Source organism: Lolium perenne, chromosome 5 (genome assembly GCF_019359855.2).
Source record: "Lolium perenne isolate Kyuss_39 chromosome 5, Kyuss_2.0, whole genome shotgun sequence".
Taxonomy (NCBI): Eukaryota; Viridiplantae; Streptophyta; class Magnoliopsida; order Poales; family Poaceae; genus Lolium; species Lolium perenne.
In genome coordinates, this window is record NC_067248.2 from 253681292 (window position 1) to 253694485 (window position 13194).

At 41.7% G+C, this 13194-nt stretch overlaps 1 protein-coding gene across 1 annotated transcript; it reads left to right on the forward strand.

Moving 5' to 3' along the window:
• The first annotated feature begins 11414 nt into the window (after positions 1 to 11414).
• Positions 11415 to 12561, forward strand: LOC127304341 (uncharacterized). The gene is made up of 3 exons (XM_051335029.2): positions 11415 to 11687; positions 11771 to 12020; positions 12548 to 12561. Exons 1-3 carry the CDS (start codon positions 11415 to 11417, stop codon positions 12559 to 12561), a joined length of 537 nt encoding a protein of 178 aa, XP_051190989.2.
• Positions 12562 to 13194: the final 633 nt, after the last annotated feature.

Consider the following 13194-nt stretch of genomic DNA (forward strand, 5'->3'; position numbering starts at 1 on the left):
GTGCAGCCTCTTGCAGTCTTGAAAGCATTTTCTGTTTAGAACAAGAAGGTAACCATCAAATTGCATATGCTTGCAATACATTTTGGAGACCAAAGAACTACAGATTATTCACGAATGCAAACAAATACAATTTGGATATAAATAGTTTATTTCTCTTTTAATTTAGTTCGAAGCGATGATGTAATTCATGTGATTTATAGTTATATCTTTTCTTATTTGTCATTTAAACATCATAGTGTGGAGTATTAGAATATTTTAGCTTTTTTTTTGGTTGACCTGGAATACGATGTATGTTTGTAATGTTTGTTGCTACCAGATCCATGAGCGGAACTTCAAGTTGGTGCTTGATTCACGAGGTGTGAAAAAAAAAGCGTAGTGAGACTGTTTTCCACTAGACCCTAGATCTGTTTTCTGTATTATTGTGGTATTCGACTGATCTATTTGGAACATGGATTTTTCACCGGATCTAGAAGTTTTGGAGATATACATACCAAGGATCCGAAACCTGGGATAGTTTTCCCAATTGCAGCTGGTGTGCTGTGATGGAAATGCCGGCGATGCTCCCTTGCTGTTGTTGCTTTCTTTTCCTGTTTTGGATAAGGAGGAGGATTCTTGCAGAGCGGTTGGTGTGGAACTGTTGATTTTAGAAGCCAATAAGAGTAGTTTTGGTGTGGTTTCTACCCTATGACATTTCTGACCTACTTCGGGGTGTTATTGTCCATTCACTTTTATATTTGTTCTATTATGCCTCTATGCATTTGGGACGTACTTGGGGGCATTGTCGTCTACTCTCTATTAGGTTTATTCTATTCTGCCACTATTACATCCGGGAGCTACCGTGGGTTCTTGTCGTCCACTCTCTTTTACACTTATCCTATTCTGCCTCTATGACATACGGGACCTACTGCGGGGCTTTGTCGTGCACTGCCCTTTACATATATTATAATGTTCCAGTATGCTATGGACGTTGTGGTTCATTAGTTTCAGATGTGTGGATGGGATTGTTGTCGAAAAGACAAGAATAAGAAGGACAACAACGCTGGTATGAAAGGGAATAAGAAAAAATTCCTTCTTTTCCAGCGCAGGTACAAGTGCAAGTCTTATAGAGTGCAGCGGTGTCGGAAATACGAGTACAGTGTCTTCACTAAGAGGAGCACTTAACCTTGTTTCTCTTTGTTTATCTGGATCATTCTCTGGAGTATAGATGTGACGTAGAGACGAGTACAGCGTCCGTACCAAGGGGAACACGCAATCGTGTTTCTTTTTGTTTCTTTACAAGAATTTCTGTTTTGTCTGGTGGAGGTACATGTGCAAGGATTGTGGAGTACAGAGGTGACGGAAAGACTAGTACAGCGTTCGTACCAGTAGAAGTACGGACCGTGTTTCTTTTTGTTTCTCTGCAGCAATTTCTGTTTTGTCTGGCAGAGTTACATGTGCAAGTATTGTGGAGTACAGAGGTGACAGAGAGACGAGTACAGCGTCCGCACCAAGAGGATCAAAAACTTGTGCTGCAATAGGTGCAGGTTTGGTTTGTGGAGTACAGGAGTGAGTAATAGACGAGTACAGCGTTTTCACCAAGAGAGTTGTATAGCGCAGGTACATGATCAAGGATTGTGGAGTGCAGAGTTGAGGGAGAGACGGAACTTAGTGTTGGAGTTGGAATTGCACTTGATACTGGTGTTTCTTCATTGGCGCACAATATGTAAGCAAAAGGTACAATAATATGGGTACAAAAGGTAAAGCACGTTTCATCAAATAAACAGGTACACCAAGTTTCAGCAATATAGCATAGAGCTGATAAACATCAAGTTTCAATAATTTACCAACACAAGTGTGACCAAACAATAGAAGAAGTTTCAGCAACACATTGCAAGATAGAAAGTTTCAATCCTTATCACTAAACAAGAGCAAGCATGCTACACAAAAGCACACAACATCAGATCTCCAACTTCTAGACTTCAATTCTTCATTCTTCATTCTTCATTCTTCACTTCTTGTTTTTTTCTGCAGTGCCTCCTTGAGTTGGAGATGCAGCTTCGTTGCCAACCTGCTTTTTTGTATTTAAATTTTATTATGATTCATATGTAGCTCAATTTGATAAATTTGAAGACATACAACAAAAAATTGTCAGTGTGATTATGTCTTTTGTCGTACCTCATTATTTGCTATCCTTTCATCTTGCTGAATTTGCTTGCAACGTTCATCCTGTGCTTTCTTGAACAATGCGAAAGTTTGTCTGAGATGAAATGTTGTTTTCTGTAAACTTTCTATAACTTTAGCTTCGTTGTCAGAAATTTGTTTGACAGTAGTTGCTTGGTTTTCAGCAGCTGTTCCAGTTTTGAGGCGGTCAAATGTAGTTGGTACTTTGTGTGACAGGTCGTACGCGCTAGTCAGCAAGTTGTCAATCTGTTCGAATGTTTCTTCTGATACACTGGTGTTTTCTTCTTCAGTGGAACCACCAGCTGGAATGCTTGTGCCTCTGAAAGTACGTTTTGCTGACATCATTTGGTCTTCATGATGCGGATACATCTTCTTCAGTGGATTCCTTTTCTGGTAGTAAACTATGTCATTTGGTGCTTTCCACTGTATGAATGATAAAATGAAAACATTGTATTAGCTTGTGCAGTACGAGAAATAATGAACAAAAAGATAAAAGGGTCATTGAAATTCTCTTACAGGTAAGTTTCCAAATATCCAGGTGTTGGGGTCTTCACCGCCTTTTTTAGCACAGTCTGCTGCAGCAATACTCCTTAGTTTTTCATAATCCATGAAGTGTGTACGAGGTGTTCTTTTATCAAGATCTGAAAGGTCTTGTTTCATACAACAGTCAAGATATAACAGATTTGGTGCTATGATGCAGCCAGCAGCTGTGATCCATTTTGATTTTGATTTTCTGTACTGGATGACTGCTCTCTTGAGCTCATCTACTAGCAACTGACACAAATCCATGTCCTTCAACTTTGATATGTCCAGATTTTTTACTATTGCTGCCTCCCTTGACACACGGACAGCTGTTCCAGGGCATATGAATTTCATGTACACTATCAACACAAATACTTTCAGAGCCAAATCATCGTTCACTTCATCTTTAACCAACAGCGTCAGAACCTTGCGAAGGTCATCAGTATTTATATCCTCATTTTTTCTAAAGCCAAGCTCAATTTTCAACTCATGCAATGTTTTGTCGTTGCCACTTTCTGATGGTCTAGGAGCTGTGTTTGAACCGTCTGGTAGCCCAAACAGCAGATGGATAGCATAAGAAGTAATTTCAATTACTTTGTTTGCTACTCCTAGATTCAGAGTCATGGTTGCTGGATCAATTCTATTCATAAGGAAGCAGGCAAGTCGGATATTAATGTTTTGCCTGATCTTCTGTCAAGTAAGGGACCCAAACCTGCATCCGAAGCCTTCTTATATGCCGTTCCTTCGGTATTTCAACACGGGTGAATAGCTGTTTAAGTGAGCATCTAACTGTCTTGTTGATTGTTACGGCCATAAAATTTATTTTTGCCTTTTTTGCAATCCTTCTTGCCTTTTCCTGTTTCTTGCCTTTATTTTTTACCTTCTGAATTTCAGTTATGTTACGCATGATTAAAATCAATTGTGTTAGACAAAAATGTTTAACAACATAATAAATGCATTTTTTTTGTATCCAAGGTACTAATAAAATACTCATATTTACCTTGTTGTATTCATCGTTTCCTTCATCGCTGGTGTTGTTCTCTTCGTTGTCGTCAGGCTCAGCGTGATGTTTGGTATTGCGAGACGAATTTCTTATTGATGTGACGTTTTCTGATTTCTTTCCTTCTTTGGCAGTTTTTGTAGGCTGTGTTTTTTCTTTTCCATTGATATTTGGAGCACTTTGGCTAGAGCTGGTGACTACTGTCTCTTTTGTAGATGACAATCGTTTGCTTCTCCTTGGACTTTTAGAACCAATATCGGCAGTCTTCTTTAACATGTTTCCAGTTTCTTTTTCCATTATTGCTGCCTCTTTCTCTGATGATATATTCTTGTGCTTTCTTCCTGCAAGGCTATTCAAACTGTTTCTGCGGGGAGGCGGTCTGACTGTTGTTGCAATATTTTTAGAGGAACCTGCGATTGTTCTTGCTCCACAATTTTTCCTTTTAGACTGTGTATTTGCATTTACTGCATTTATGTTGTCTTGTTCTTCTGGGAACACAACCGCCAGTGGCTTCAAGTTTAGTGGGGCAATTGGAGCTTCCTCATGATTTATAGTGGCTACAATAATATCGCAGAAATCATCTATCCAAAGGTTAATACATGGAAATTGTGTTTAAAATTTAATATAATTGTTTGAAGCTACTATAGTTTTATGTAGGCACATTTTAGTTGTAGACACGTTTTAGTTAATCGTAAACTCATTGTCACTGATGGTAAGCACCAGAAAAAAATTATATTAGAAATTTTGATATTTTTTGTTTTAATATGGTTTAAAATTAAACTGGTTTGACTTCAAATGAATCATAACAGTAACACGTTTCGGCATTGAGGGATGAGTTTATACATTACCTTCATTCAAAGACCGTGATTCCTGTTGACTTGTCATACCGGAGATTTGCTATTCCTTCTGAAATTGAAATGCAACAATCTGCAGGGGATTAAAGCAACTTTCAGGCATTAGGCTGTACTTCTGTCTTAAATTAATAAGACAGTATCTGTAGGGGATGAAGGTAATTGTTTGAATTTTTATTGGTTTCTATTCATTGTTTCACAGAAAAGGCTGTAGTTCTGCCTTAGATTAATAAGGTGTTTATCTGCAGATACAGAGTGCAATATAGAGCTAATATTGTTTACAACAGTCAGACTAATAAGCAAGTAAATATTTAAGAACGAAAGGTCTGCTTTAGAGACGCAGATGGAATTAATCCATACTGTCCCCGAGCTCACAGATCTCTAAAGGTGCCCGTCGTCGCGGATTGAAGGGTTGTTGGCGGAGTCGGCGGAGTTAGTAGCTACTGTAATCCCTGCAGGATTAGCTTCCTACCATGTGGTCGTGCACGGGGCAGCAGCCGCAGCAACAACTCAGATCTCCACAGATTCCTTCACCGCTGGTTGATGGGGAGGAGTGGAGTGTAGAGAGGATAGGTGTTTGGCGGCTCGCTAGGGTTTGTCCTCGCTTTTTGCTAGACGGGTGACTGGAGAAGGAATGGGAGCTGCCGCATAGTCTATGTGTTCTAATTTGTAGAAAAGGAATACATGTGGGTAGAAAACTAATTCATGTATCCTAGTGCAGTCTGTTGCGTGATAAGAAACGAACCTCAGATGGAGCAGTAGTGGAGGCTATCTTGATGCTCCGACAAGTTCTTGTACGGGTTCGGCCTGTACCTTGTCCTTGACCTGAGTTCTTCCGTGGGTGTTTGAGGAGATTGGAGTTGAGTATGTAGGTTTTAGCCATAATACGGCTATATAGATGTAGAAGATGAATTGGTTGATGTTATGGGTCCCACGACGTCAGGGTTGTGCGCGTTTTGTTGAAATTCCGAAAATGCCAGTTATACTCGAACGATTTAATTCATTATTTAAAAAATGGATAGTATTACCAGGGTTTTTCTTCCGGTTTTGGTTACAGCTGGAGAAATTACAGATGCGGCATGAAGTTCAAGTACTGTACCATTTTGGTTTTAGTTGATGGTTTCTGTTTTCTGTAATATATAATGTTGCTGATATTATGTAGTACGGTTGTCTTTGTATCTTGCGAGTACAGGCGCGGCACGAACACGTGTACAGACTGTTGGTAATGGGTTGAATAAATGTTACACATGTACCTCCAGTGGCCTGTGGCAGGAAGCGTGACACGTTGCTAGTATCTTCGCCGCGAATGCGGAACGGCATTTGCTATAGTGTCGTTTGATCTGCCTCGAGAGAGGAATCGTCGAGTCTAATCTGTCGTTCCGAAAACTGTTCAGGCCCGAAGGCGTGGGGAGCTCATTCATGTCCCATCCGTCTCCTCGAATACTGCGTTGATAGCACTGAGATCTTGCGTTGCAACTGAAATGAGTACAGGTGCTGCATGGAGAAGAGTACGAGATTGTTTCTGTTGGTATAGTTGGTTTCTTCGGTTCTGTTGGATAGGTACAGTTAGTAATAGCGTAGAGTACAGTGTTACAACTATATCGAGGACAGTTTTGTCATGGAGAGGAGAACCAGATTGTTTTCGTTTGTTTCTTCTGTTCTATGTGATAGGTACAGTTGGTAATAGGGTAGAGTACAGCTGATCCCAGTTGACAGTTATGGAGTACTGTCCAATCAGAATCACGAGTACTAATACATAGTATGTATAAGTACTGAACGATGTGCTACATAGGTACATTTATGTTGTTGATGGAGTACAGCAGGTGCACTGTAATGCTGTGCAGCATGATGCATAAGTATGGTTGCATAGCATGCTATGGATGCGTAAGTACGGTTACATAGCATGAAATGGATTATTTTAGTGCTCTGTATTAAACTTATTTTTGGAATTGATGGACGACCCCCTCATCCCTGTAACTGCTTTCACCCCCACTACTTTTGACGGTTTTATAGGTGTTGGCGCATAAGTGTTTTTCATGGTCTAAAATTAGCAACCGCTACTACTAACTGCCAACTCGAGTCCTCTTATATTCTGGACATTTCCTTGTATCTCTATCACATCATCCGGTAAGAAGCAACAACATACTGCCGTACAGGAAAATCCACTCTTCTTCTCTGCAATCATCATCAATGGAGCAGGGTTCTTCCTCTCTCGTTTCTGCGATCGCTTCTGGTCCATTGATGCATATCAGCGCTCACTCAGACGTCATCACCGTTGCCAGAATGTCCCGAGGTATGCCAGGTATGCGCAATGCTATCCGTGAGGATGGAAGGTTCCCGTTTGGATCGCCCTGTCTGCTGCATTCTGATCCTAGTTCATGGCCCGCTGATCGCACTGAACAGGTATTCATTGTTTTCCATGGATTGCACGAAAATGTATGTGTACTGTATTTCATACTAAAAAATTCAAAAATTCGCAGGGTATTGATGCATCACTGATGCCACTAGACGCTCCTTTCGCAAAAGCATTTGTACCTTGTACACAGGTCGGGCCAGGCGACAAGCACTGGGTTGGTTCAAATGGCGAATGGGTTGCAGTTGTTCAGGAGCAAGCACGGTGGTCTCTGCTTAACGTCTACACAGACGAGGAGATCCCTCTGCCATCCGTTCGTAACGTTGGCATCGCTCCAGATGGGCCTTTCTTGTATCGGTATGATTTTGCACACATGCAGTTGTTGAAGATTCAGATAACTGCTGAACCATACAGGGTTGGAAACAAATGGAACTACTATGTCATAGCAGTGTTTGATAAGATAATTGCAATCATGCGTGGTGGTAGTAGGGACGTACAGTGGAGGATCCTTCGCAACGATTACCTTGCACCGTCAAGGTATGTTGATGCCATTCTTACCAGTGGTAGGATCTAGGCTGTTACTGCACCCAGAGGGGATGTCCTTGTTTGGGATCCTACTATTTGGGGTGAGTTTTTGATTTCAGTGGTATAGTTTTTTTTTTGTTGCACTTATTGTATACTATTTTTTGCATCACGTTTTTTTTAACTTAGTTATATAGTATCCGATCTATCTTAACCATGTTTAAGCAAAAAAAACAGGTGCCGGTGCTGCTCCTCAGGTGATAGCTGCTCCAGAGATTGTTGAGCAGCCAAATCTACATGGTGGTGTTCATGATGGCAATAACATTGCTCCCGGCACGTGGTTCCTTTCTCCGGGGCATGAAGGCACTATTCTTTGGATTAATGTTAGAGGTCATGGTGAACCCAGTGAAGGTAATCCGATCGATCATATGGGGAGGGAGCTACTGATTTACCCGTCGATGCGTTGTCATGTCTATTCTAGAGATTCTTATGGTGATGACGCTGTCACACCTAATTGGGTCAGGCTTGAAGATCTGCAAGGCACATCTTTGTTTCTTGGTATAAACTACTCGTTTCTGCTTGGTCCTCCTGAGGTAGCTGGTCTCAACGATGTCAATGCAGCTCCAGTTTTCACATCAGACTGTGTGTTTGCTACTCACAAGCGTTTCCACCAAGTACCACAGCCTGTTCCAGATTGGTGTAGGATGTCACTCAATGGTGGAGTTGGCATTGGCTCCTCTTTCCAATATGCTGCGGCTAGCTGGGGTGATATTGTGGAGTCTCCTATGTGGTTTGTTCCTACCGTGACAGATGGATTGTGGGGATTTGGCTTTTAGATATGAAGAATTGTCCAAAAACTTTAGAAGTGTTCCTGTTGAAGTATTCTAAATCAGTTATAATGCAGTTGTTTTGTTTAAACAATGTGTTGAAAATGTATTGAAGTTTGTTTGAAGGATGTTTTATTCTTATTTGTACCTATGTCTCGGTTGTATTGAAGAATCTTGTAATAAGGCACTATTGTAAGTTTTAACAGTCTATTGGTTATTCAAGATGTTGTTGTTTTTAACTGGTTATTTTGTTGTTTATCTGCAATCTTTCGGTTTCGCTGGGTAGGTACAGGTCCCAGTATGGTGGAGTACATCTCTTACCTTAACACAAGTACAGCTGCAGCATCCAAACAAAACCATATAGTAATAGGAAGCATAGTAAGATCTTTTATTACAGCCACTTCTAAACAGATCCTGTTAAATGACTCGCCTGTGAGAGCAGGTTCCCCACCGGCACGACGATCCTTACGGCATAATCTCGTCCAGATCCTTTAGTCCTCTAACCTCCATCTTTCGCGCTGGGTCATCCTCACCCCTGAGATCCAACATTGCCTCTGCCGTTGCAATTTGCTCCTCCAGGCCCTGCCCTGACAACTGTGGACGCCAACCCTTCGCCATCTGGGTGATCGCCCACGGTGAGGCCAAGCAGATCTGGAGGAACAGTAGCTTCTGTCGCAGCTTCGTCTGTCTCCGGTCGTACGCCATTTTGTCTTCCTCCTCACGCTTCCTATGTTCGTCGGCTATCCTACGAAGCTGGTCTAACGGGATGAGCCCTAGCGACCACTTTGGAACTGACATCTTTTACATTATATTTTTGGATTTGCTATTTTGTTGCAAATAAAGAGTAAAAATTTGTTACTTTGCCTTGATGATATCAAACAATATTGAGCTTTTCTCCAGATTAGAAACTATGTATGTTGAGCTTTCACAGTTTAGATGCCTAATTGAAGATCAGAAAAGCAAAATTGACACGAAATTTCCTTTGAGGATTTTGTGCTTAGTACAGGTAGGCTTGCGGTGAGAGGACTGATAGTAGATCAGCAGTCCTGAAGATTGATTTTGTAAGTGCTCCTGACAGTTGTTGATGCTGTTATGCTGCGCGCCGTGCTGCTGCTGATTACCGCAGCTGCACGACGCCCTGGTTCGGACTTCGGAGGACTGGATAAAACTAATCCTAACCCTCTTTGGCAGTCAGTAGAATTTAATAATGGTGGAAGAGTATGTAGTACAAGTACTAGTATTTTATAAATTAGATAAGGATTGCAACACACATAATCGTGTGTCCTAGTGGTTCGAAGATATTGTGCACAGGTTGTGAGTTCGACTCCTCTCACGTGTCATTTATGTTGAGGTAAAACTGTGTATGGATATAAGGTGTTGTTGCACAGTTTAGTAACAATGAATGTATTTGTTAGTAAATTGTGTCACAACATCTTCTATCCGACACCCGTTGTATCTTTTTTTTTCATTATAACAAGTGATATAAACATTTAATTTACCACGTAAGAGCATCTGCGCACCTCAAGTAGACGTCGAACGATGTGTTGGCACTTCGGTATGGTGGACGCCGTCCTCTATTTGGGGGAGCTGTTCCCACACTGGCGGTCCCGATGGGATTTTTTACATAAACTAAATATTTATATTTGTAGATTCATTTTAATGTCATCCAGGATCGATGAATAATATTTTCTGGCAAATCCAACTACTGCCTTCGTAGCCGGAGCTGCATTTGCGCCAAACACCGCCGCTCGTATACTTTATTCTGATGTTGCGTCTCCTCCCGCTGCAACCGCCTGAGCGCAAAGTCCTCCCACCCTTGCTCTTGGCGCGCCTACCACCGGCGCTGGTTCACCGCCTCCCGCAACCGCCGTGCCTCCTGGCGCTCTAGCAGCTCCTCCTCTTCCTCCCACCGTGCGCCGCGGAACCTCCTCCTCCTCATGTCGCCGCCGCGCGTCCCGCAATGGCCGCGTCTCCTTGCGTTTCCATTGCCTCGCCACCTGATGTTGCCGCTCGTTCGCGACATCGGCACATACGGGTGCCGCTGGCGCCGCCATCGCCCATTCCTCGTTATTTGCGAGATGTGGGTCCGACACCATGATTCCTACTGTTCCCTCTAGCGCCATGTCATCCCACGAATCGAATCTTTTTCTATTTATGGGTTGTTTGAACCAATGAGGCGGGGGTGGTGAGATAATATAGACTGTCGGCGTGGCGGGAAACCTCCCGTGCGTTGTTCTGGCGGTAGAATTTCATGCGCGGCATGCGGGAGAGTTTCCGGCCCGGCGTCGTCGGTGAAAATATCTCACGTGACACCCTAGCGTTACTGATAGGTGGCTCCAACGCCCAAAATTTCCTGCGTCGTGAGGCGCTGGCGCGCCTGATCCGCGTGTTAGGCGAAGGGGCCGGCATGTTGTTGCCGGCACTTTTTTTAGGCTCGGGAAAAATGGTTTGTTGATTTAGAAAAAATGCATCAAACTCTCGCATTTACTTTTATATTTATTTGTGTATAGCCAACTGTGTATATATATATTTTTTGATTATGCATAATTCACTTTATTTAACATGTCAAGTACATTGTGTAGTCGCACCAGGTGTTTTTCACTTTTTGATTATGCATCAATGTGTAGTCGCACCAGGTGTTTTTTTTGTCAAATTTATAATCGATGTAACATTTGTAAAAAATCCAAAATATAGATTATTTACTCGGTGATTCTAAAAGTGAAAAATAACTCGTTTGATATTTATCCAATGTGGCAAAAAATGCTCTATGCTACACTGAAACGGTGCTTCCTGCTAGACATGGCCTGGCCGAATCAAGTGAAGCATGTCTTACAACTTCAGTGGTACGAACACAACGAGCGCAGAAAAATAAAAAGGCACCACTGTATCGGTCAACGGTGATAACTCAATAGTAGGGTAGGCATAATTGATGATAACCCCCTCCTTGTTCGCAATTCATTGCTCTCAAGCCCCTTTTGCGTCTGCACGTCTAACCCACAGTTATTACTGATTAATCCGCTATTAAGTTTTCAGTCTGTTCACATTCCAACGAGGGTATACAATTCGGCAGTGATGTGTTCTCACTCATCGTCACCGCCTTGATCTTGTATAAATAGAACCCCAAACCAAGTGGACAGGTATCAAAACCATCACTTCAACCATTTTCTTCTCCCATCCATATGGCGCCCCAAACAAGTGACACCGTATATTCGTTCGAGCATCTCTCAATGGAATTCAAGGTCACCGTAACTACAAGGGCTGCAACAATGGAGAAGTGGATCTACCGTGTATCCGAAGATTTCCTTTGCGACGCCAGCGCAAAGATCGTTGGTCTTGATTGCGAGTTCACTGACAAAGTGAAAGTAATCAAGCAGAAACTTCTTCCAGAGGATAAACGGCAACGTGCAGCAGTTTTGCAGCTATGTGTTGCCAATGACATCATCCTTTTTCAGGTATCACAAATGACACCATACAAGTTTTTTACCAACTGTTCCGAATTATATACGTCGTTGACCTTTAGTTTGAATTTTCGTAGATATTTCAGGCAACAAAGGTTCCATGTTTGTTAAAGAAATTCTTGAGCTCGGAGAAGATCTGGTTCTTTGGTGCAGCAATTGATATGGATCGCAGGATGCTGATGCCTTACGGATTAAACATCAAGTGTGCATTCGACTTGCAGAAGATGATCAATATTCATAAATTAGATCCTGGTGTTAAGAATAAAAGAATACCATCACTCTATGACCTGTCAAATGCTGTGTTGGGGACAAATTTGGAAAAGAAAGGTGATTCTTGCAAGAAAATAAGAGAGGAAGGATGGGCAAGACCCGAATTAAGCTTTGATCAGGTCAAATATGCAGCCTTGGATGCACGGCTAAGCTTTGAAATTCCTAGAAAAAAATGGGCAATCAAGGGATACGATATTACTGGATATATGTACAATGTATGACTGATACTGTTATCATTCATATGATTGACTGATACTGTTATCATTCATATGATTGACTGTAATGTATGACTTAAGTACACCGGCTTTTATTTGTTCACATTTAATTTTTGATTTCGGCGTACAAAATTTAATGGTCGTAAGTACAGATGTTTTTATTTGTTTTTGTTCAAATTGTAGCTTCTATTTCTGTGAGTATATGTGATCACAAAATTTTAGTAGACGATACAGCGGTTGTATGGATATGATTACGGTGGAAACACGAATAGGGATTTCTCTTCTTTTTTTCGCAAATTTTCGTTTCTACGGGTAGGAACTAAGATCAGTACGTTTATAGTTTTACTTTGCTTTTATTCTGGGATACAGTGCTCGTGCTGTGATTATTACGGTCTGAAAGTATTGTCTTTCACTGGGACGGTACAGGTGCAAGCTGCATCGAGTATAGTTGTGAAGAGAGCACGAGTACAGATTTGGCAGCAATAGGAGTACATGAATGCATCTGTTTGTTTTTTAGCATTATTTTTGTTCACTTGGCGCAGTGGTACAGCGAGACTTTTTTTTTTAAGATTACAGTGGTGAAGGGTGCGTGAGTACAGCTACGGCACCAAGAGGATTACAGGAGTGTTTCTCCATGTGTTCTGCAGGATTTGCGTTACTTGGGAAGGTACAGGTGCCAGTAATCTTCGAGTATAGGTGTGAAGGTTGCACGAGTTCATCTTTGACACCGAATGGAATACATGAGTGTTTTTCTAGGTTTTCAGCAATGTTTAGGTTTTCTGTGAAGGATTAGGAGCCAAAGCGGCTTGAGTACAGTTGTGGAGGTTGCACGAGTTCAGTTTCACGTAGAGTGAAATACATAATGTTTCTTCACGTTTTATGCATGTTTTGGTTTCCCTGGAAAGATACAGGTGCCACAATTTGTCTAGAAGAGTGCTGAAGGTTGCACGAGTTCAGCTTTGACAGGAAGTGGAGTGCAGGAGTGTTTCCCCATGATTTCTGCAAGTTTTTGGTTA

Excerpts from the sequence above, each read along its gene's own strand:
- LOC127304341 (XM_051335029.2), top strand. The coding sequence starts at position 11,415 with ATGGCGCCCCAAACAAGTGACACCGTATATTCGTTCGAGCATCTCTCA. Across the intron at positions 11,688-11,770 it reads ATGACATCATCCTTTTTCAG|ATATTTCAGGCAACAAAGGT; the intron begins GTATCACAAATG and ends GAATTTTCGTAG.